The 26567-nt window shown below is 39.1% G+C and overlaps 1 protein-coding gene across 5 annotated transcripts; it reads right to left on the minus strand.

Annotated features, from left to right (window-relative positions):
- Positions 1–406: 406 nt before the first annotated feature.
- RNF14 (ring finger protein 14) lies at positions 407–25366 on the minus strand. 5 transcript variants are annotated; one of them, XM_057732473.1, is made up of 9 exons: positions 25140–25366; positions 22633–22808; positions 21229–21398; positions 20020–20171; positions 16750–17277; positions 15875–16103; positions 11419–11591; positions 9498–9628; positions 407–1831 (listed from the first exon to the last, which is right to left on the minus strand). In XM_057732473.1, exons 3-9 carry the CDS (start codon positions 21380–21382, stop codon positions 1774–1776), a joined length of 1425 nt encoding a protein of 474 aa, XP_057588456.1. In that variant the 5' UTR covers positions 21383–21398; positions 22633–22808; positions 25140–25366; the 3' UTR covers positions 407–1773. The 5 variants fall into 5 exon arrangements, with proteins under 5 accessions (XP_057588456.1, XP_057588482.1, XP_057588451.1 ...); XM_057732499.1 differs by having other exon boundaries at positions 22792–22808; positions 25140–25356; XM_057732468.1 differs by lacking the exon at positions 25140–25366 and adding an exon at positions 24810–25131.
- Positions 25367–26567: the final 1201 nt, after the last annotated feature.

The following is a 26567-nucleotide window of genomic DNA, read 5'->3' on the forward strand; positions in this document are numbered from 1 at the left end:
AATGTACAACAGCCTAAAATAAAATAACCTTTAGCAACATCAACTAGCCCATAAACTAAAGAGCTTCTGAATGGCAACTAGTGAAAGATATGAACTCAACTCCTATCCAGCCACTGAGAAGAACCACTCTTCTCAAGTATGTACTATATAACTGGTTGTTTCCATTTCTTATCTTCAACTTATTAAGTTAACTTTAGTTCTTATATTAAATGTGCTGAACTGAAGTCCATGTAGTTTAAACAAAATATGGTCCCTAATATCTAAGTTCAGTCATAAGCCCAGCTAGAAGAGGAGGCACTGTTCCATGACTTTCTTCTGCTCACTTGAAGAATGTTATACACCATATAGTTTTTAAATGTGATTAGTTGCCTTGGTGACAGAACACATAGCAGTAACTCTGCTCTAATTATAAGACAAATTTTTAATAATTTTTATTTTTAAGATTAAGCATCCTCATTGACAATCCAGAAACAGTCCGTGCTCTTTGGATACACACACATAAAATGGTTAAAAGTGATTCCCCAATTTTCAATAACAAGCTAGGAAAAATGAACATGTTCACAGCTGCAGAATTCCTCTCTCCTTTTTTCCCCCAAATCTTATTTTGTTACCAAGCCACTTACCAAACTATAAGGAAAGACAATTTTTCAAAAAGCCAACAAAACCCAGAAACAGGGATCCAGGTATAAAGCCAAAATTATCCCCTGAAACAGCGCTGTTGAAAAAAAAAGGACAAGAAGACAAATTTCCATAGCTCAGTAGAGAAGCCCTTTAAAAAGAATTCAGAAAGTTGGGACTGGAACTATGGTGATGCAGTGTTCAAAATGCAGATAATTAAAGTTCAGTTCGTTCGGCTTAGGACCATATTAGGTTTTCTCCTATCCCAGAAGAGGAAATAAAAATATGAGCTGTTGGAGGAAATATTAAAATTGTCCTTACCAATGAAAGGCAGGGCAAGAGTCAATGGAGAGAATGTAGAACAAAAGGTAGCAAAAACAAGTTGTTCTGAATCTAGGCTCTACTGCCTAGTAGAAACAGAAAAGTTGAATAGGGCTGAAATTCTTCTGAGCCAGTATCAATAAATTCCAGACTTGGCTCAAAACCAGTGGACTACAGACCACTAATAAATATATCAGGTGACCCACAGTGTTTGTGGTATTACAAAATATTTTTTAAATTATCTATAAATTTCTATTCTGAAAAGCAGCGGATCAAAATGACACCGGGCCATCCAATCAGTTATAAAGAGCTTCCTCCAAAGAAAATTAACTTAGCAGAAATTCAGGTTGGAAAGAATGTAACATGCAGTAAATAAGATCAGGCTCTCAGTACAATTTTAATAAGGCTTCTCCTGACCCCAGTTGTAAAGGTACTACTGAGGGAGCTCCCACAGAATGTCTTAGAGGGATGCTTCTCAGAGATAAAAAGGTCTATAAGTTTAACTCTTGACCCTTCTTCTCCTTACCTAAAGCTTGGAGAAGAAAATAAATATTTAATTTATAACTACTCAAAGCTTTGGGCACATTCTAATATTTAACATTTTCTAGTTTTCATTTTCTAAACCTTTGGCTTAATATTTCCTCAATTACGTTGCAATGAAAAACCTATGAATGTGCCTTAATCAGTAGTACCACACGAAAATATAAACCTTGTTCTGCCATATAGGAACAGTGAATCAATGGTACCCTAAATATCCTGCAAAGTTACTCTGTATACTTGACAGAAGATTAGGGCAAACCATTCCACTTCCATATCGTGAGCAGTAGACGTTAACTAGTCTTCAACCTCATCTTCCCAAATATCTCCATTAACATCCACAGCATGGAACAACCTGGAAGCATAAAATAAGGTACATTTTAACACACCTGATAGAAACTGAAAATAATTTCTTTCCTTTTCTCAAATATACTTTCTGTACTCTTCTGATAATATCTTTGTATATCTTTTCCTCTCCTTTAATCTTTCCACTGGGGAGGGCTGAAATATGGGTCCCTCTGAACAAGCTGCTTTAAAGTTTATAGGAACAGCCCTTTGAAGGATCTACACAACTCTCTAGGGCCAAGGATAAACAATAATGGGAGATGGGTAACACAAAACTGATACTCACATTGACAGTCAATGTGTACAATATATGGAATAAGCCAAGACTCGAAAATTCAGGCAGTCTAGAAGCTGAACTCCTCCAAAACACTGTAACTTTACTACACGCTAATCACTCCATCCTCTCCATCTTCACTGTCCTTGTACTCTCCATCTGCAGAATGTCTTCCAGTTGCCAATTTGTTTTCCTCCCCTTATGTTACTTAAAATTTATGCATTTTCAACACTATATTATCAATGGTTCATGGGCAGAGCATGTTTCTTCAATTTATAGTTTCATAACACCCATGACTGACTGTAAGTACTCCACAGATGTCTATTAACAAAGATTATCAACTGATGCTGAAATTGGAGCTGGTGGAAAACAGGATATTTACATTGTGCCAAGGAATCACCCCACTGATCACTTACTAACAATAAAAAAGAAACCTTACCTTTACAATGGAACAAATGACAGAACTGAGCATCATACTAACAGTGAGACAGCCTGACATAGATGTGATGTGACACAACAGGAAGTACATCACCCCTTATTTAGTATTCTTGTCAAGAATGTTACTCTAAATCTAGTCAAACTCCAGTCTAGAGTTAACTTCCACTTTACAGGAAATAAAGAGGATAGAGAAACAAACTAAAAGGCAACGTGGAGAAACAAAACTCCGGAAGGTATAGAGGTTATATAGGACAACAACCTGAACTCTACAAAATGTCAATGTTCCCCTCAACACAAATAAACAAACAAACAAAAAAGAGGTGGGCAAAACTTTTCTCTATTAAGAAACTGAAGAGACTGGCGAAAGATGGCGGCGAAGTAGAGAGACGTGGAGTGCATCCCTCCCCACAGATGCATTGGGAATGCACGGAAGGACGCAGTCATTCTCACAGAGAACCAGCTGAACACCAGCAGACGGCCTCGGACACCGGATGGGACTGCGGGGAGCCCGACATAGCCGGTAGGGAGGCATCTACGAGGGCTCAAAGAGGGTGAAGCGGCGGAGCTGTGGCAGACGGGAGGGAGTGAGAAACATTTGGAGGGTCCGCAGCGCAGCTCAGCGTTCCCGGACCAAGACATCGATCCGCGGCTGAACGGAGGGTCCAGGAGCGGGAGTGTGGGAGCAGGAGAGCTGGTTCAGTGTGGGAAACATTGTTGCCGGACCGAGAGGACAGGAGGGAGGAGGCCCGCGGAGAGGAGTGCCCGTTCCTGAGAGCTGCCCGGCCATGATGGCGGCTGGAGGCTGCAGGCTCGCTGGCGGCTGGGAGGAGCCACGCGCATAGCCTCTCTCTCTCTTTCCGCGCCTCTGCAACAGGCAGTGGAGAGACGCCCTGCGGGCCACCTAAGGCGCTCAGGGATAACAAGTACCCTCAGGCACTCGGGTGGGGCTAGATTAAAACCCCTTGCAACGCCAGCAGCAGGGAGGCTGCCGAGAGGAAAAAAAAAAAAAAAGAAAGAAAAGAAAAAAACCCCCGAGAGAGGCCCAACTCTAAGACTTTCTGTTTACGCCTGAGCCACCGGCGCCCTCTGCAACAGGCACCTCCAAGCCTGACTGAGACATCAGTGCGCCACTGCTCACTCCCTCCCAGGATAAGGAGCCACTGTTGTACCCTCTCCCTCCCCACACACCGACGCTTACAGACGAACAATAAAGAAACCTCTGCTGGTCACAGAATAACGCAAAAAAACCCAAGGACAAGCAACCCCAAAAGTTTGGACAACCATGAGGAAACAAAGAAACACCATGCAGGCAAAGGAGCAAGAAAAAAACCCACAAGACCAAATAAATGAGGAGGAAATAGGAAAAATGCCTGAAAAGGAATTTAGAGTAATGATAGTAAAAATGATACAAAATCTCGATAACAAAATAGAGAAAGTACAAGAAACAGTTCATAAGAACTCAGAAAAACAAACAGCAATGGATAACAAAATAACTGAAATTAAAAATACTCTAGATGCTATAACCAGCAGAATGACTGAGGCAGAAGAACGAATAAGTGAGTTGGAAGATAGAATGGGGGAAATAACTGCCACAGAGCAGGAAAAAGAAAAAATAATAAAAAGATTAGAAGACAGTCTCAGAGACCTCACTGATAACATTAAGCATACCAACATTCGAATTATAGGCATCCCAGAAGAAGAAGAAAACAAGGGTCTGAGAAAATATTTGAAGAGGTTCTAGTGGAAAACTTCCCCAACATGGGAAAGGAAATAATTAACCAAGTCCAAGAAGCACAGAGAGTCCCATACAGAATAAACCCAAGGAGAAATACACCGAGACACATATTAATCAAACTAACGACAACTAAACACAAAGAAAAAATATTAAAAGCAGCAAGAGAAAAGCAACAAACAACATATAAGGGAAAACCCATCAGGACAACAGCTGACCTTTCCACAGAAACTCTGCAGGCCAGAAGGGAATGGCAGGATATCCTGAAAGTCCTGAAAGAGAGAAACCTACAGCCAAGAATACTCTACCCAGCAAGAATCTCATTCAGATTTGAGGGAGAAATCAAAAGCTTTCCAGACAAGCAAAAGTTAAGAGAATTCAGCACCACCAAACCAGCCTTACAACAAGTGCTAAAGGAACTTCTCTAAGTAGGAAACACAAGAAAAGGAAAACACCTACAAATACAAACCCAAAACAATTAAGAAAATGGTCATTGGAACACACATGTCAATAATCACCTTAAATGTAAATGGATTAAATGCTCCAACCAAAAGACACAGACTGGCTGAATGGATACAAAAACAAGACTCTTCTATATGCTGCCTACAAGAAACCCACTTCAGACCAAGGGATACATATAGACTGAAAGTAAAGGGATGGAAAAAGATATTCCATGCAAATGGAAGTCAAAAGAAAGCTGGAGTAGCAATACTCATATCAGACAAATTGGACTTGAAAGTAAAGACTATTAAAAGAGACAAGGAAGGACACTACATAATGATCAAGGGATCCATCCAAGAAGAACATATCACAGTGGTAAATATCTATGCCCCCAATATAGGAGCACCTCAATACATAAGGCAAATGCTAACAGCTATAAAAGGGGACATCGACAGGAACACAATAATAGTGGGAGACTTGAACACCCCACTTACATCAATGGACAGATCATCCAAACAGAAAATCAATAAAGACACACAAGCTTTAAATGACACATTAGACCATCTCGACTTAATTGATATTTATAGGACATTCCATCCAAAAACGACAGAATACACGTTCTTCTCAAGTGCACACGGAACATTTTCCAGGATAGATCACATCTTGGGTCACAAATCAAACCTCAGCAAATTCAAGAAAATTGAAATCATATCAAGCATCTTCTCAGACCACAACGCCATGAGACTAGATATCAATTACAGGAAAAAAACTGCAAAAAAGACAAACACATGGAGGCTAAACAATTCACTCTTAAACAGCCAAGGAATCACTACAGAAATCAAAGAGGAAATCAAAAAATATCTAGAAACAAATGACAACGAAAACACAACAACCCAAAACCTATGGGATGCAGCAAAAGCAGTTCTAAGGGGGAAGTTTATAGCAATACAGTCCTACCTTAAGAAACAAGAAAATGATCGAATAAACAACCTAACCTTACACCTAAAACAACTAGAGAAAGAAGAACAAAGAAACCCTAAAGTGAGCAGAAGAAAAGAAATCATAAAGATCAGAGCAGAAATAAATGAAAAAGAAAGGAAAGAAACCATAAGAAAAATAAATAAAACTAAAAGCTGGTTCTTTGAGAAGATTAACAAAATTGATAAACCATTAGCCAGACTCATCAAGAAAAAAAGGGAGAAGATGCAAATCAACAGAATTAGAAATGAAAAAGGAGAAGTCACAACGGACACCTCAGAAATACAAAAGATCATGAGAGACTACTACAAGCAACTATATGCCAATCAATTGGATAACCTGGAAGAAATGGATACATTCTTAGAAAAATACAATCTTCCAAGACTGAACCAGGAAGAAATAGAAACCATGAACAGACCAATCACAAGTACGGAAATTGAGGCAGTGATTAAAAATCTCCCAACACACCAAAAGCCCAGGACCAGATGGGTTCACAGGCGAATTCTATCAAACATTTCGAGAAGAGTTAACACCTATCCTTCTCAAACTCTTCCAAAATATTGCAGAAGGCGGAGCACTCCCAAACTCATTCTACGAGGCTACCATCACCCTGATACCAAAACCAGGCAAAGATGTCACAAAAAAAGAAAACTATAGACCAATATCACTGATGAATATAGATGCAAAAATCCTCAACAAAATACTAGCTAACAGACTGCAACAGCGCATTAAAAAAATCATACACCATGATCAAGTGGGGTTTATCCCTGGGATGCAAGGATTCTTCAATATACGCAAATCAATCAACGTGATACATCATATCAACAAATTGAAGGATAAAAACCATATGATCATTTCAATAGATGCAGAAAAGCTTTTGACAAAGTTCAACATCCATTTATGATAAAAGCTCTCCAGAAAATGGGCATAGAAGGAAATTACCTCAACATAATAAAAGCCATATATGAGAAACCAAAAGCCAACATTGTTCTCAATGGAGAAAAACTGGAAGAATTCCCCCTAAAAACAGGAACAAGACAAGGGTGTCCACTCTCACCACTATTATTCAACATAGTTTTGGAAGTTTTAGCCACAGCAATCAGAGAAGAAAAAGAAACAAAAGGAATCCAAATTGGAAAAGAAGAAGTCAAATTGTCACTCTTTGCAGATGACATGATAGTATATATAGAAAACCCTAAAGACTCTACCAGAAAACTGCTAGCACTAATTGATGAGTTTAGTAAAGTAGCAGGATACAAAATTAATGCACAGAAATCTCTTGCATTCCTATACACTAACAACAGAAGAACAGAAAGAGAAATTAAGGAAACTCTCCCATTCACCATTGCAACCAAAAGAATAAAATACCTAGGAATAAACCTGCCTAAGGAGGCAAAAGATCTGTATGCAGAAAACTTTAAGACATTGATGAAAGAAATCAAAGACGACACAAACAGATGGAGGGACATACCATGTTCCTGGATTGGAAGAATCAACATGGTGAAAATGTCTGTACTACCCAAAGCAATTTACAGATTCAATGCAATCCCGATCAAATTACCAATGGCATTTTTCACAGAACTAGAGCAAGAAATCTTACGATTTGTATGGAAACGCAAAAGACCCCGAATAGCCAAAGCAATCTTGAGAAGGAAAAATGGAGTTGGTGGAATCAGGCTTCCTGACTTCAAACTATACTACAAGGCCATAGTGATCAAGACAGTATGGTACTGGCACAAAAATAGAAAGGAAGATCAATGGAATAGAATAGAGAACTCAGAAGTAAGCCCAAACACATATGGGCACCTTATCTTTGACAAAGGAGGCAAGAATATACAATGGAAAAAAGACAGCCTCTTCCATAAGTGGTGCTGGGAGAACTGGGCAGCAACATGCAAAAGAATGAAATTAGAACACTTCCTAACACCATACACAAAAGTAAACTCCAAATGGATTAAAGACCTACATGTAAGGCCAGACACTATCAAACTCCTAGAGGAAAACATAGGCAGAACACTATATGACATCCATCAAAGCGCCATCCTTTTTGACCCACCTCCTAGAATCATGGAAATAAAATCAAGAATAAATGAATGGGACCTCATGAAACTTATAAGCTTTTGCACAGCAAAAGAAACCATAAACAAGACTAAAAGGCAACCCTCAGAGTGGGAAAAAATAATTGCCTATGAAACAACGGACAAAGGATTAACCTCCAAAATATACAAGCAGCTCATGAAGCTTAATACCAAAAAAGCAAATAACCCAATCCACAAATGGGCAGAAGACCTAAATAGACATTTCTCCAAAGAAGACATACAGATGGCCAACAAACACATGAAAAGATGCTCCACATCACTAATCATCAGAGAAATGCAAGTCAAAGCCACAATGAGGTATCACCTCACACCAGTCAGAATGGCCATCATCACAAAGTCTGGAAACAACAAATGTTGGAGAGGGTGTGGAGAAAAAGGAACTCTCCTGCACTGTTGGTGGGACTGTAAATTGGTACAGCCACTATGGAAAACAATTTGGAGGTTCCTTAAAAAACTACAAATAGAACTACCATATGATCCAGTAATCCCACTCCTGGGCATATACCCAAAGAAAACCATAATCCCAAAAGAAACTTGTACCATAATGTTTATTGCAGCACTCTTTACAATAGCCAGGACATGGAAGCAACCTAAATGCCCATCAACAAATGAATGGATACAGAAGATGTGGCATATATATACAATGGAATATTACTCAGCTATAAAAAGGGATGAGATGGAGCTATATGTCATGAGGTGGATAGAACTACAGTCTGTCATACAGAGTGAAGTAAGTCAGAAAGAGAAGGACAAATATTGTATGCTAACTCACATATACGGAATCTAAAAATGGTACTGTTGGACTCAGTGACCAGAACAAGGATGCAGATACAGAGAATGGACTGGAGAACTCGAGGTATGGGAGGGGACGGGGGGTGAAGGGGAAACTGAGATGAAGCGAGAGAGTAACACAGACATATATATACTACCAACTGTAAAATAGTCAGTGGGAAGTTGTTGTATAACAAAGGGAGTCCAACTCGAGGATGGAAGATGCCTTTGAGGACTGGGGCGGGGAGGGTGGGGGGGGCTTGGGGGGGGGCGTCAAGGAAGGGAGGGAAGATGGGGATATGTGTATAAAAACGGATGATTGAACCTGGTGTACCCCCCCAAAAAATAAAAAATAAAAAAAAAAAAAAAGAAACTGAAGAGACAGAACCAAATAAAATGACTGAACTTGATTAGACCCTGGTATACTTAAACAGCTTTTAAAGATATTTTTAGGGATAGTTGATAAGCCTTAAATATTTTATTAGATGACAGTATGCCACTGTCATTAAATTTTTTGAAGTATTGTTGTTACGTAGAAGACTTATCTTAGGAAAGACATGTGGAAGTATATAGAGATGAAGCACCATATCTTCAACTTAGGGTCAAGTAGTTCAGCAATAAATTTAGAAAACAAAGATGGCAAAATATTACCAATTGTTCATTTTGGTGGAAAGTATCCTATTAATCATAGTCCTACCCTTCCAACTCTTCTATACGTTTGAAATTTTTCACTAAAAAAGTTGAGGAGGACAGTAAATAAAAGAACATCCCTAGATAGTATATTTTCATCATAAAACTCATTTTCAAGAAAGTTCATATATGGGGGAAAATATATAAGAGAATTCTCTAAACAAGCAAAGTACTGAAGTAAAACTTACTGGGCTTGTGGTCTGCAAATCAAGTACCAAAAACTGCTAAGACTAGGAGTTCGGTGTATACGTACCGGTTAAAACATGGGGAAGCAGGATCAGTGAAATGTTTATAAGGGTTTGCTCTAGAGAGGGAACCCATGCAAATCCAGCAGAAATATTGCATACAGCCAGTACAAGTCATCTTGTTACATCCATCTAATTTCTGGTGGGAGAGAAAAATATCAAGGGTGTAGAAGCAAAAGAGAAATGCACATGCCAAAATGATTTGGTATAACATTCTCCTCATCTCCCTTTTCTAATGCAGGGTTGAGATATACACGTAACACACACTGATAACTATTAATGCCTAACGCTTTTGCATTACAAGTAAAATAGAAAAAATACTTAGCAGGTATTCCTGTAACAGGTAATAGCTAAATTGGACTCCACGTTGGATCTGTTTCTTTGACTTTAACCTTTGCTTTTCATTGCTTTAGTCATACACAATGGCCTGCCTCAGGGACCCCTACCCACCTGTGAAACTAATACATCCCTTCCCCAAGGCTAGTCATTCCAGGAGATGTTTTGCAAGTCTGATAACCCTTTTTACTTTACTTCCCCATCTCTCCCTCTCTGATTCTATAAAAGAAACTGGCATCCAGACCCTGATAAGATGGTTTTTAGGAGACATTAGTCTGCCATCTTATCAGTTTGCCAGTTTTCCAGAAGAAAGTCTATTCCTTGCCTCAACACCTCGTCTCGGATTCATTGGCCTGTAGTGCAGCAAGCAGAGCAAGCTTGGACTCAGTAACATTCCTACAGTTAAATACTCAGCAAAATCTCCTCTGATAAACAGTAAATACAAACCAAACATATATACTATAAGTGAAACGTAGTTAGATTAATATTAAAATGTTTGGATTTAATATGTGCAATATAAACTTTTTTTTAAGCTCTTATTGGAATATAATTGCTTTACACTGTTGTGCTAAACTTTTTACATAAATCTAAGCAAACACTGGTACCAGGACGTTCTAGGTGGCGCAGTGGTTAAGTATCTGCCTGCCACCACAAGGGACACAGATTCGATCCCTGCCCCAGGAAGATCCCACATGCCTCGGAGCAACTAAGCCCATGCCCCACAACTACTGAGCCTGTGCTCTAGAGCCTGCGAGCCACAACTATTGAGCCCATGTGTGGCAACTGCTGAAGCCCGCGCACCTAGAGCCCATGCTTTGCAACAAGAGAAGCCACCACAATGAGGAGCCCACACGCCACAATGAAGAGGAGCCCCCACTTGCTACAACTAGAGAAAGCCTGTTTGCAGCAATGAAGACCCAAAGCAGCCAATAAATAAATAAGATACACAAAAAAAAAAAATTAAAAAAACAAACAAACAAAAACATTTGGTACCCAGTCCCCCATTCTATCAGAGCTGAGGCATGTCAGAATTGGTTAAATAGAAGGCCAGCTTCCTTAATGGAGTAACTGGGGCATCACCACCAGGGTCAGCTCAGATATGATGGACTGGAACAACAGAATCAAATGCAAAGATATATTTCAATTTTAAAACATATTAAAATTTTGTCAAGATGCAATAGATTTATCTGTCTATTTACTCAGATGTCTCCATTTCAGAAGCAGGTACTTGTTAAACAGCCATGATAAATTCTAGGATAAATACTTCTGAGAAGTCAGGTTTGATTTTTTTTTTAATCACATAGATGAGTTAAGAGTTGATTGTAGCTCTAGTATGGCCTCTTTATTTACTCAATTTTGAGGTGGATGTAATGTGAGAACAACTGTCATCATATGAAAGCACTTTGAAAAGGGAAGTCTACATATATTTAAAGTCAATAACAATATTTAGTAGTAAATTTGCATTTTCCAAGTTAAGAAGGTTTAATACCAAAATGTGTTTTCTTAATTAGTCACAAAATGAAAAGGCTTCTTAAGGAAATCGTAACATGCTTGCAAGTAGGCTTGCCTCCAAGTCTGTCCCCCAATCTTTACCTCAATGGGAGTCCCACAACATGGGCAGTTCTTTGAGTTCTTCTCTAGCCACTCCTTACTTTCCATCTCTTCCAGTGCCTTCTGAATCACCCTCTTACCATACCTCTGTTCCAAAAATCTTTTACTGGCCTCATCTGCTTGCAGGTACTCATTTCGTAAGTCCATTAATTTCTCTAGAAAATGAAATGGAAAATTAACTTTTATACAACTTGTAACACTGATTAAAAATCATTAAAAAATGGCCGTAACCTTTGACTACTCAATAATGCTATTCCTGGGATTTTATCATAAGGAATTAATCCAAAGTACAGTTATATGCACAGAGATGCATATAACAACAGCAAACAAATTAAATCTCGAAGGGAATAATTACGTGTGAAGCCACTTAATGATATAATATTTAGTTATTAAAACTTATAATTAGGATGGCTACAACTCAATTAAAATACTCATTATGGAATTCAGAAAAAAGCATATTTAGGTTGTAACTAGATAAAAATTACATATGCACGAAAGACAAACAGACAGGAATCCTCCAAGTAGAAAAGCTGGACGTTAAAGGTGACAGAATAATAGCTTCTCTTCTTCCTTTGATTTTTAATTTATTAATGTTGATATTTTTGTGTAACTAGTACAACTAGTAGTACAGTTAAAGACTGACTTATCTAAATGACACAAAGGTTGAAATGGACACTGATTTTCTACTAAGTCAGCATCATTCACCATTTGGTAACAACAGGCCTACCAAACTAAACAAAAGCACCTTTGGCTTAAGGGCAAAGACCAACTGTTCAATTCTGCATATATAAAAAAAGCCAGTGAATAAAATTTGCCACCCACAGGAAATGAAAAGTCCCTCCTGTCAACTTTTCCCCTTAATACTCTTCAATCTGGTTTCTACTGCTTTATCACTTAACTCAAATGGAATGGGCGGCCATTCCCAAAGGCTTTACTTGTAGACAAAGGCTTTTGCTTACAATTCTATTACTTTAATTTTTCAACACAATCAATTAAAGACCTCTCTCAACAATGTTCTACCTATTTTATTAATTTACTTTCCTCACATTATTCAGAGGTGGACATCTTCCCTCTAAGTGCAGTAGCCATTTTCTGGGGTGGAATTCTATCTGCACTTTTTCTTCACCTGTGAATCCTTTCTCTGTGTGGTTCATTCCTATGAGTTTTTTGTGTTCCTAGACATCTTAAGGACAAAGGTTACTGCTCTAATGTTCTCAAAATAATAAAATTATTAGTATATATATATTTTGTACATTAACATCTAATACATAGATACAGAGATTGAGAAAGAGATTTCTAATATTGCTGAAGCCCCCAAACCCATCTTTGATTTCTTCCCTAAACACTGTGAAACACCTGAAACAACTGGAAGTACTGTATTTTCTCATTCTCTTCTCAGGGTCCTTTCTTGGAGATAAAGACACTTTACTAACAATCAGTAACTATAATAATGCTGGCATCAATAGTTACCATTTTGGGATACTTAATTTTCTTTCCTTGTATGACAGAGGAGTGTATATCCCAAACACTTATTCTCTGTATTCATTAACAAGAAATATTTGGTGAAATCTGAGACACCAAATTTGATTTTACTTTGTCGATTTCATACCCAGAGATCCTGCTCTGAGTGTGCTGTTGCGGGGGGGGGGGGGGGGGGGGGGCGTTTAGGAGTAGGGTAGGCAGTGGAACATAATGTTTAAGGCCATGAGCTTTGGAACCAGATCACCTAGGTTCCAATTTGAACTTTCCCACTTACTAGCTATGTGATCTTGGGCAAGTTATTTAAACTCTGTGTACCTCAGTTTCTTCATCTGTAAATGGGGATGAATAATAGTCTTAACTCATAAGGTCACTGGGAGGATTAAATGATTTAATATATGTAAGACACTTAGAACAGTGTTTCACATAGTAAATCTTTTGTGTTTAATGATTATTAATATTTATAATAATAAAAATTCATCAAAATAAAAAAACAGTTACCATTTTTTGTGGTTTAAGACTTAAATACAAGACATAACACCATAAAACTCCCAGAAGAGAACATAGGCAAAACATTTTCTGACCAAGACAATAAAAATAAAAGCAAAAATAAATGGGACCTAATCTAACTTGCTTCTGTACAGCAAAGGGAACCATAAACAAAATGAAAAGACAACCTATAAGCTGGGAGAAAATATTTGCAAATGATGCAACTGACAAGGTCTCAATTTCCAAAATATACAAACAGATCATACGACTCAACAACAAAAAAACAAACAACTCAATGGAAAAATGGGCAAAACAACTAGACATTTCTCCAAAGAAGCCATCCAGATGGCCAAAAGACATACGAAAAGAGGCTCATCATTGCTAATTATCAGACAAGTGCAAATCAAGACTACAATGAGGTATCGCCTCACACTGGTCAGAATGGTCATCATTAAAAAGTCTACAAGGGACTTCCCTGGTGGTCCAGTGGTTAAGACTCCACACTTCCAATGCAGGGGGCATGGGATTGATCCCTGGTTGATGAATTAAGATCCCGCGTACATGTCACAGCCAGAAAAAAAGTCTACAAATAACATGCTGGAGTAGGTTGTGGAGAAAAGGGAACCCTCCTGCACTGTTGATGGGAGTAAACTGGTGCGGCCTCTATGGAAAACTGTATGGAGGTTCCTCAAAAAACTAAAAAAAAGTTGTCATATGATCTAGCAATCCCACTCCTAGTCAAATATCCAGACAAGGCTATAATTTGAAAAAATACATGCACCCCTATGTTCATAGCAGCACTATTTACAATAGCTAAGACATGAAAACACTCTAAATGTCCATCAACAGAGGAATGGATAAGGAAGAGGTGGTATACACACAACGGAATATTAACCATAAAAAAGAATGAAATAATACCATTTGCAGCAACATGGATGGACTAAGAGATAATCACACTAAGTGAAATAAGTCATAAAGAGAAAGACAAATACCACATGATATCACTTATATGTGGAATCTAAAATATGACACAAACAAACCTATCTACAAAACAAAAACAGACTCACAAACATAGAGAACAGACTGCAGTTGCCAAGGGATGGGGGGAGGGGAGGCAGGATGGACTGGGAGGTTGGGGTTAGTAGATGCAAACAATTATATATAACATGGATAAACAGCAAGGTCCTACTGTATAGCACAGGGAACTATATTCAATATCCTGTGATAAACCATAATGGAAAAGAATATTAAAAAGAGTACATATATGTATAATAATCATTTTGCTGTACAGCAGAAATTAACACATTTAAAATCAACTATACTTCAATAATAAAAATAAAATTAATTAAAAAAAAATAGTTACCATTTTGTATTTTACATGCATTAGCCCATTCCCAAACTATGGTGAAGGACCAGTTTTTTTTCTCTCACTCTGTCAAGGACCACTAATACTTTTGCAAAATATAATCAAATGAATTATTAGAAAAATGAGAGTAAAAAGAAAAAATATAAGTCTAAATTTTTATTAGATACAACTGACATAAAATTTAGTGAATAGTGACAGTGAAATCACTATTAAAGTTTCAAACACTGATTCTCAATTTCTGTATTTACCTTGTCACAGACCAGTATAACAACTATAACCACCCTGAGTAGCACTACAATAGGTCATTCAAAATTACAATAACCTCACGAAATAGCTGTTATCATCAGCCCTGTTAGTCTGAGAAAGACTAAGTCACTGAAGTGTAGTCAAATTAATGTCAAGGGCCTGATTTCTCAGTCCTTATCTAGATCACAAATGGCTAACAGGTTTTCCCCCTTGTGCCTACCTCAGTAGAGGGTGGCTTTCTGAAGCACTGTGTTGAGAAAGATTCTGAGGCCTCCTTGGGCTCACTGAAAAAGCACTTGATGACTGATCAAACATGTGTACCATGGAAACAAGAGTGATAGCTTAGATGCTCTGCATCTGCCAACCAGGATCTACATTATTCCACATTCATAGAAATTACTCTGTCATTCCTTCCCTGAAATGCTTCCCCCAATATCTGCATGACTCGTTTCCTTACTTCCTTCAAGTCTTTTACTCAAACCACTTTGACAGCAAGGCCTCCCCTGGTTGTTCTAAATAAAAATCCTAAGCCCCTTCCCCTTCAGAACACCTCATAGACTGTCCCTGCTTTATTTTTTTACCTCTTCAGCATTTACCACTACCTAACAGTCTTCTTTATTTATTTATTTATTTTTTGCTTATCTCCCCCATTAGAATGTAAATTCCATGAGGGCATTTGGTCACTGCTATATTCCCAGAACCTAGGGCAGTAACTGACAAAAATATCTGTTGAACAAACACAGAAGAACACAATTCTTCCAAATTGAAGAATTAGAATGACAAATCTTTTTTTTTTTTTTTTTGCGGGGGGGGCGGGGTGGAGCACTGGGAGACTGAATTCACACAGTTACAACCTACCTGCAGTCACCTTACAGGGAGAGACCCCATGGTAGGTCAATCTGCACAAAGTACAGAAGGCAAAATTGCAGCTGGAGCAGATGCCCATTGTGCAGCCAGGCTCCTGCATCACAGGCAGCTGGCAGGATGGGCGGGGGCAGTACACCACATCTGCCATCAGGTCCAAGGTGGACTGGAGGAGAAGGCGGTCATAACGGGCAAATAACTCTGCTTCCACTAGCTCTTTGACCTGGAGGGAAAATATAAAACATCACAGGTTTGATGATTTCCCAACCAGTTCTGATCCTAAGATCCTTAAACCAGGGGCACATAAACTAAAACTCTCTATCTCACTTCAAAATCAAACCAAGTATGGGGAGTCTATGTCTTGACTGAGATGGTGGTTACATGGGTCTACACATTTGTCAAAACTAAGCAAACTGTACACTATAATGAGTATATTTATGCCTTAATGGAGTTGGTTTTTTTTAAAAAAGAAAAGAAACCAAGCCAGCTGTCTTTACGTTAAAGTCTGTAAACATTTGGTTAACCATTCTAAGGGGTAACCCCTCCAGATCCCAACCTCACATAAAGACAAGGTAGTAGTTCCCCCACCTAGCAGATACAGCAGATATACGGAGTAAATCACCAGAATTACTTTACTTTTTTTAACGCTCATCCCTGCAGAGGACCAACCATTCCAAAGCCAGCAAAGGAAGTATTTACATTTGCTTAAACTAAAATCATGGCATTCTTGATGGATACAATGAAACAACTTGTGGGCGGGCTCCAAGGCCTCAGCCTGCCCGGATGAGCCTTATCAAGAAGTTCCTGAGAAAATGTCTCCCTTTGTGAGAGAGAATTAGGGGGCAGCTGTCAGCATAGCAAAGAGTTACCTGACCAGGAGTGGCCACTGAAGGGCACTTGGGTTCTGGACAGTTGAGGCATTGAACTTGGCCATCTCTGATCTGGATTTCAAAGTAGTCCTTGAGACAGGCTTTGCAGTACACATGCCTGCACTCCAAGAAGTACATGCACTCACTACCCAGCTTCTCACAGAAACAGATATTGCACAGGAACAATTTACTATTAAAGCATTTTATCTGCTGAGCTTGATCAAAGTCCAAGATTTCCTGGATCAGACTCGACAATGATTCCACATCCTGCACGGCTCTCTCGTCCACAAATTCCTCTTGGTCTACATCAGATCCAGCAGCCCCTCCAAAATCTAGCTCTGTGTTGGAAGAAGCTTGAGCCGTCCTTCTCTGAACTTTTTTCTGAGAACCCATCTTGAGTTCAAAAGGAGAGACAATATTCAGGTAGGTTAAGGTCTCTTCCTTCAGAAACTGCACCCAGGCAAACAGGACCACGCTGCCACGGTGTTCTTCCCACAGGTTGTCTAAGTGCTTGCAGAGAGCAGAGAGCTGGGGGAAAACACATGAGGATGCTGGTGAGTTTGGAAAGATGATGATGCTGTCAACTCCTGATTTCCTTTGAAATCTTTTTAAGTTAGGCCTTTATACTTCCTAACATGATTGTGCATTTCTGTGATAAACTATGCTGCACAACAGCATCAGGGTTCTTATTGAAGCACTTCTTAAGCTATTCAGCAACACCAGCCACAGTAGAAAACAAGGTCAGAAGCTAAAAGAAGTACCATAAAACAAGAGAAACAGCAAGACTCTATCAGATGTAGAACTAGGTTTACATACGAGCCACTGACATGGAAGAGTTTTTCTGTTCTTTATTTTTCTTCACTTTGGTATTGCTCTCTCACACAGGAGAAGAGATCTAGTTCTAAAATGAACTATTTCTGTTCCTGTGGAGTCCCAGCCCTCTAGGTACCCTACAATAATGAATTGAAAAAGAACAGCTTAAAAATACCATCCAAGCTTTAAAATTAATTCTTTCAGTCATATCTAGAAGCCAACTTGTGTGATAGAATCACTAACCGAATCTAACCTCAGAGTCCTTGTTATTCAGATTTACAAACTGATTTTAACTACGTAATCTGGGCTTACACCAGATCCTGGCTAATAGAGGGAGGCAGACTGATATTGAACCTGGACATGATTACAAGCCCTTAACATGGTTGGGCTGCCACAGGCAGAAGTGACATTTCCTAAGCTAAGCAACCAAAATTGAAACCATTTTGACTTTTCCCCCTTAAAACTGGTCTGTTCAATTCGAAAGGCAAATATAAGAAGATCTTCCATTAGAAATGTAAAATAGTTTTAAGTAGAGCTCAGGAATCATAAGCAGCTTTTCTTTTCAGGTAAACATCAAAAAATAAGTCTTCTACATGCAAACAAATTTTGTAAATTTGAATACCAAATGAAAAAGGACCACATTCTTTCTTCCTTATGCTGCGTTAGTGCTATTCACTAAATCCCATACAGGCACGAATGAAACACTTATTGACTACTTCAAGATTGGACAACTAACGCTTTTATACATTTGCATGAATATGCTTATATGATCAACCAGAAACCTGATGAAACCTTTAAAATGTAATAAATACTAAAAGGGAAGCCCTGAGTGTTGTTTGAGCCACCAAGTCCAATGAAGAAGCCATTCTCCTCCATCCTCTTTTCTTCTCTAGTCCCTTCTCAAAAGAGGCATCTGGGATGTACATAAATGTGAGGAATGAGGGAAGTAGAAAGAGAAGGGCATGAGAGAGACTGTGTATATATATTGGAAGAGAAATAATGGAAAATACTAGAAAACTAAACCCACTTCTATCTACCAACCAAATTCAGTGAGGGACAGATCCACGTGCCAACTTCACTACCAAAAGGTGAAATGCATAATGCCAAGGAATCAGGGCCCAATAACAAACAAGAATTGAAGGAAGAAGGAACATAAGAGACCAATTTAAAATGTCAATTATATGGACAAAAATTTGATAGAGAATTCTACTGAATTTTAGTTATGTAACATAAAATAATGAGTAACCCTCTTCTCCCCACACCCTGAAAGCCAGCATTAAGTAGATGCTATTTGGCTGGAATCTGAAACTGTATATGTGCAAACATGCATGGACGTAAAGTATCAAGAGCTCTCTGGAGAAATGGGACTAGAAATATCTAGATAATTCAGCCAACTCTCAGTGATCTAAATGTCAAACATCCTTGATATTCTTGGGCAAATAACCCACTGTCTCATGTGTGCTGCCTCTGACACAGATATTAAAATGTAAGGTAAAATCCCTTTTTATTCTATATGTATTGTTCTTTTTTAAAGTTTAATTTTGTTTTTAAACTGTAAGTCCAATTTTACAAAGGCACTCTCATCTAAAGATTAGACTGGTGATAAGCATGGGTAGGAATGAAAATTACTTGATCAAAAAAGGAAAAACTGACAAGCTGTTCCTTGAGGTCAAGTAACTCTGACAGCTTTTGTCTTAATACATCAGCCTATCAATCTTCATCATGACTTCCAGAAAAATAACTGCTATTGATCCATTATCTATCCCAGAATACATTATATTAGCTTCAAGCCATATTTATGTCTCAATCAAGAGCTGAGGTTGTTACTAGAAAAGGACATAAAACTCAGAGGAAATGAAGGCTCATAATATAAGATCTCAAGCCTTAATTGAGGTATCTACAGGAATCGTGTGCATTTCTATTTGTGTGCATTTACACCTATGTGAGAGCAGTCAACAACTCCGTTATTAATATATAGACTTTTAAAAATAAAAGTGCTCTTATGTTTTCTTAGGAAATATTTATTATAACTATATTAGCTCAATTTTAGTCCTCCTAATTACAACTAAATCTTTCACTTAAGGAATGGATAAGAAACTAAAAAAAAAAAAAGCAATACCAACATCTAAGGAAAATGAGGAGGGCCTTATAATCTCCATTACAATACAGATTAAATGGGAAAATAGCAAGACAAGGAGAGAAACAATATACTTGATTAAAATTACTCCTACTGCAATTCAAAATGATTAATCGTTCTAATTGCCATTCCTTTCTAAAACACCAAACATTTTCAATTTATTAAAATTACGATTCATGAAGGCAATGGAAAAAAAATTACAAAATCAAACCCATTTGTTCTTCATGCACTGAACTGAAGACCATCAAGGTAGTTTTCAATTAAAGATGATTTTTTAAGTTTCTAAAAATGGATAGGAGAAATTAAGTTTCGGGTCTAACCTGAGTTGGTGACAGCCATTTGCCACTAAGTGTGAATGAAGGTGGGGAAGAGGATGGATAATCTGGTGGCAGTTCAAAGTTCAGCACAAGTGGAGGCAGAAAGCAAATGGTGTATTCAAAGCCACTATTCTGGAGACACTCATTTGAATTGCCTGAACCAAAAACAAAGATTAGAAAGGATCAGTTGGTCAACACTTGAGTGTCCATTACTGCTGAGCAGAGCTTAAGAAAAACATAATGCTTTAGTTGAGAGGATAAAAACCCTCCCTCAAAGCAGTTTCTGTTCCCTAATTTTACTTCGTAGCCGCCACCTTAAAAAAAAAAAATCTTGTAAGTCCTCACAAAAATCTACTAAGCATCATGAAATTTAAAATGAAGATGTACAACTTATTCTTGGATACACTTTTGAGTATAATTCCTAACACCAATGAACAAGTATATACAATGTTTTCTTCTGTTGTTGTTTTACAGTAGACGATTAAAGACACAATCTAGAGAAAGGACGTTTATTTCTATCAAAGAGCCATGACCTACTTAGACCAGCATGTGCTAACTACCCATGAATCACAGTTGAGAGAATCCATGCCAATACAATGATCTCAGGATTGAGGGCAAGATACAACACACAACACCCTCACAATCGAAGTTTCATTTTCAGTTATCACACTTACTTTCTTTACTCAAAGCCTTTAGAGTAGAAACATTTTGAGAAAGTGTTCATAGATGTCTTCTGTGAACGTTTGTATCAAAAGTACCAGTTTTTAATTTTTTCTGAAGCAAAAGGTCACAGAGTAGCAGCAAGTCTCTGTTTACGGTGGTTGAAAAGATTGGAAACCAAAGAGTATTAACAACCGCCATGGTACTTTAAATCTTTCCAAGTGTTTTCACATATATTATTCCATTTTCTCTTTTATTATCCCTATTTAACAGCCAATGACTCATGGCTGATGAACTGCTAGTTAGACAATTAGGATGCATGAAAATATGCAGGGCAATATCCCAATTCAGTGATCACAAAGGCGGAATCAAATTGAAAATTGTTCACTCCCAGCCCAATTTTCAATTAAAACAGAAATAGGCATTAAATCTATGATACTACCATCTATCACTAGTGCCTATAAACACAAGATGATAAATAATTTTGGGTACACTAAGAAATTGAGAATAACCTTTATTTAGAAAAATCTATTTAAGAGGATATTAACTAACCGTTCACAAATATCTTGAAATTTTGTGGTAAGTCCAAATAGATCCTGGTTTCTCCGCCTTGGACAGACTCTGCTTTTCTAAATTCATCTCCATCATAAATACTCGCCAGGGCCAGCAGCTCATCCTCCTGAGCTTCTCGGTCTTCTGACGACATTTAATCTTCTGAGGAGCTGAAGACAAGCATTCAAGTCAGTGAAGAACAGAAAAGATACAGAGTGTGGAAAAGTTTAATGGCACCCCCCATCCGCCCACACCGCCCTAAGAGAAAGTTCCTCAAAAACAACTGCAGAGAGATAATCAATACTCTCACTTTTCTGTCAAACTAAAAATGACAGGCATATCTAATATTCCAGTAGCTCCACAACAGTAACAGCCTTCTCCAAAAAGGACAGTTGTGGTTCTTATAACTGCTGACTTTATCAGTTAGGTATGATTTAGGAAAAAAAAGCACGATCAAAAACAATTTTTAAAGGACAAATCACAAATTACTGTGACTTGCCCACTAAACTTAGAAAAGTGCCTTGCTCACAAAAGTAGTCAAAGTATATTTGACATACTTCTTAAAAATAAATGAATTTTTTAAATCCATAGGACTCTCTAGGGTAGGTTTTCTCAACCTCAGCACTACTGACATTTTGGAACAGATAACTGTTGTGGGAGGCTATCCTGTGCATTAGAGGATGTGTAACAGCATCCCTGGCTTCAACCTACTAGATGCCAATAGCATCCCCTTTCCTCAAGGGTTGTGACAATCACAAATATCCCCAGATATAGCCAAATATTCCCCCCCCCCCCCACTAGGGAGGAGGAAGAAAATTGCTCCCAGTTGAGAATATCCTACTCTAAAGAATGTTACAGGGACAGATACTATGTAAAACAGGTAACTGAGGAAACAGCAAAATAACATTAAATTTTTAAAATAATATCAAATTTTGTCAAGTCAATTCTGATTTATCATTATTCTAGATAACACCAACAGTGAAAATATGCTACGATTAAACTGTACAATGCTTTTTAATCGCAGCAACTGAAAGATGCACCACATTGTCAGATAATTTAAATGCGCAAAAAATACGTGGTGAGAATCTATGAAAATTACTTTAATAAAACAACCACCAAAAATTACCACTCTATCAATTAAAATACTGGACTATAACTGCATTTGCAAATATACTCCCTCTTGGCTGAAATATTTTTCTAAATTGAAATGCACAAAATTGAAAAGTTGGGACATGGTTTTTCACATTATGAAAGGTGACACTACAAAACTTAGACAAATTCATTTAAAATGATTCCATTTTCAAAAAGTACATTTTTCCAGCAGATGATAATGGTTCTGCTTAAGCTATGTCCCTATCTAAGACACAGTGACGTATTCTACGCATATTTGAGGTTGGTTAGTACCTGTTACTAACAACCAGAAGAAAAGGATATTAGCACTGCAGTCCGTATTACAGCTCAAGGTTTGGAGCTCATGCAAATCTCATTTATTCTCCAGATGATGGAGATGAGACTGCTGAAGCTGGATAAGAGGCCAAGATGTGTAACTCATACTAGATATACCAGAGAAATCCTGCCATCTGCAGAAAAAAAAAATACAAAATATAGTGTTAGGACCCTTTCCAAATTTAAATTCTGAATTTCCACTACTACCACTCAAACACATCCTAACACACAGTCAATCCTAATCTACAGCTGCATATTACTCTCCTAGGTCAGCCTAACTGAGCCATGTGGTTGAAGGGATATTTACATGTCCTCTGTAACCAGAGCTCCTTTCTTATCTGACTGCTTTCAGCCCCAGGAGGAGCTGAGAAGAAACAATGAAGTCATATGAGAGGACAGTACAGCATGCCCCCATAACAAACCACTTCCCGAGGTTTTCTTGGGTTTGTTTTTCCTTTGCTCTTCTGCTTCTTCTATTCCTTCATTTCCTATCCCACTCCAGTTTGTCCTCTTGTCTGCTAATGAATTAATCCTGCCAGGGACACTGGACATTGGGTTAATTTAAGCAAGATAGCAGGATATTTAAAAACAAAACAATAAAAGCGCTCACACACACACACACACACACACACACTTTTAAGTCCTATTCTAAATCCTTTACCAGTCTTCTTAACTGGGAATGAAGGAGAAGGGGAGAGTGGTCCACAGATGGGTTTTGGAGAATCCTATGAACACCCTAAAATTATATGCCAAAAATATGATATAAAGCCATAATTTTAAAACCAGATTCTCAGATATGTGACTCACAAATAAGCTAAGAATGAAATTCAGGATCAGTTTACATTTTGAGTAGTACTATTATGTACTATACTAAGTCTTTTCACGTTACCTTATTTAATTGAAAACAATTTTACGAGGTGTAGTACATGATAATAATGTAATTAAGCTTTTTGTTTCTCTCTGTTCAAACATTATAAATGGGGTGAGATGAATTTATAGTTTCTGGTTTTAGGTTAGTGCTCTCCACATTGTCTGCATAGTAGAATCATCTGAGAAGCTGCTTTTTAAAACCTCAATACCCAGGCTCTACCCCAGAGCAATTCAATCAGGCATCAGGAATTATCCAAGCTCTCCACATGAGTCTAATGTGCAGCCAGGATGTTTCCCATGGGCAGCTCCTCATGACCTACACCACCAGATCCCAGCTTCTGAAGCTGCCACTGGGTCCCAGTCCCTTAATTCAGGTTGCTGACCCAAATTTCCTTCTGAGTCTATCCATGCAGGCTTCAAGACACCTTCAAAGCCCCAATTCCATGTAAAAATTTCCAATCGGATATCATGTCTTTCTTTAAAAATCCAGAAAACTTTTTTATTGTAACTTTCCTATGACATTGTCACAGCCCACCCTGCCTTACAGTTCTTCCTCTGAACTTACACTTTCCTAGCAGACTGCATTAGTTCCTTAAGGGCGAGGATCAAGTCTTTTGCATCTGTGTATACTGTCCTCAGCATCTAGCAGTGCCTTACACTAGACACTGGAAAAAGTGAGAATTGAATTGAGGTGAGATGCAGTGTGCTGAAATGGGGGGACTAGAATCAAGGTTCAGTGACTGCGCGGCCACATCCCACTAGGAGCAGGTTGGGCTGGTCGTCACAATAACACCAAGAACAGTCATTTAGTGAGCTCTTACCGTGTGTCAGGCATTGTGCTAAGCCCTTTAACTGCATTAACTCGTTAAATTCCCACAACCCCATGAAGCAAGTCCTAGTCCTATTTCCATTACACAGAGAAAAATGACACTTTTAGTCCTTGCTGACCCAAGGTCACAGAGCTAATATATAACTAAACCTGGATTCAGACCACCCTGTTTCTTCAGCTGTAACACGGGAACGAGAATAAACCCCGGTGCCACGAGACAAGAGAGAAGTCAAGTTTAATATTACTTCTGGCAAACCGGAAGCCGCCACACCAGCGAGGGAAGCCCCTCCTCCGCCGGGTTTGCCTGGGGCCTGGGAAAATCCTACTCATGCTGCCAGGCGGCACTGTGCGGGCTCCGGCCCCGTGCTCACCACGCCACTGCCGGTGTCTCCACCGCTCACCGCGGGCACGTGGAGTCGTCGTTTGGGCGACTCACCTACAAGCTGGGGGCAGGCCCGAGCCCTGCTACCTGCTCCGGCTCTTGGACACGGAGGGCGCTGCGCGGGTGTGGGTCGGCCCGGGGCGTCCCGAAGGCGCAGGGCCTGGACCTTCCCCTTCCTCCTCTGAGCGACCAGGGGGTCTTAGCCGGGCCGGGCTGTGGGCGCCCCGTCCCGGTCTGGGGAGCTGAGGCTAGCGAAGCAGTCCCGGCCCGGCCGCCCTGCTCTGCCTCGAGCGCCCGGAGCGCAGTCCCCACCGTACCTTCCGGCTGCCCCGCCGTGCCGGGCCCGAAAGTTCCGCCCTCCACCCTAGCCCTGGGTCCGCTCACCTCCACTCGCCGGCCCCGCCTGGAGACGCCGGGCTCAGCCTGCGCACCGCCTCTTCCGTCCTCGGAGCTATCAGCTGAGCGGCACGGACCTGGCGGGAAGGCCCCCGCACGAGAAGGGCTCTGCGCAGCCGCCTGGACCGCCCCAGCCCCTCGGCCGCCCCCAGCAGGTCAAAGGCGGTACCGTCACCCGTACCACTGCCTTGCACACTTTACGTATGCCTCTGGAGAAGTCGACACAAATGCAGATTCTGGGGCCCCCTACCCGGGGAGGGGGTCCTCTCAGTACTTCTGGGACAGTGCCTGGCAATTAGAATTTTTACCGATCCCTAGAGGTGATCACGAGGCAGTGATCTACCTGGGGCAGACATTCCAGTAACAATCCCAGTCCCAGGTCCCGGTCTCAGAAATGCTGCCCATCTTTCTGGCACCTCCACTAGGAAGGCATTCACTCATTGCTCATAACAGTAATAACTATCATGTTTGTTAAGCATGGGATGCTTCAAGACCTGTGCTAAGTGCCTTCTGTAAGTTTTCTCTTTATCTTCACTGTAACCTTATGATTTCAGTACTGCTTGTTATTCCCACTTTACAAATGAGAAAACTGAAACTTAGAGAGGTTCAAGAACTTATCAAAGGGTACACGATTATTAAGAGGCTAAGTGGGAATTAAAATTACATGTCCCCTACCTCATGCCATATGCAAAAATTAACTCAAAATGGATCAAAGACCTTACATTTGTAAGAGGTAAAACTAAAAAACTCTTAGAAGAAAATGGAGTAAATCATGAACTTGGGTTATGCAATAGGTTCTTAGATATGAAAAAAAGCACAAGAAACAAAAGAAAAATTAGATAAATTGGGTTCATCAAAATTATAAACTTTTGTACTTCAGAAGACATTATCAAGAAAGTGAAAAAACCCACAAAATAGGAAAACATATTTGAAAATCATATATCTGATAAAGGTTTAATAGCCAGAACATATAAAGAACTCCTGCAACTCAACAATAGAAAGACCAATAATTCAATTTAAAAATGGGCAAAAGATCTGAATAGACATTTCTCCAAAGAAGATATGCAAGTGGTCAGTAAGCATGTGAAAAAAATGCTCAAAGCCATTAGTCATCAGGGAAATGCAAATCAAAACCACAATGAGAAGCCATTTCACACTCACTAGGACTGCTATAATAAAAATTTTTTTAAATTAAAAATAAAAACAACAAAAACACAAGCTCATAGATACAGAGAGCCATTGGGTTGCCAGAGGTAGGGGCTGGGCAAAATAGGTGAAGACATAACTTCCAACTATAAAACAAATAGGTCATTGGATGTTATGTACACCATGGCGACTACAGTACATAATACTCTATTGTACACTGTATTTGAAAGTTGCTAAGAGAACACATCTTAAAAGTTTTCCTCACAAGAG

This window comes from Hippopotamus amphibius, chromosome 1, assembly GCF_030028045.1.
Source record: "Hippopotamus amphibius kiboko isolate mHipAmp2 chromosome 1, mHipAmp2.hap2, whole genome shotgun sequence".
NCBI lineage: Eukaryota > Metazoa > Chordata > Mammalia > Artiodactyla > Hippopotamidae > Hippopotamus > Hippopotamus amphibius.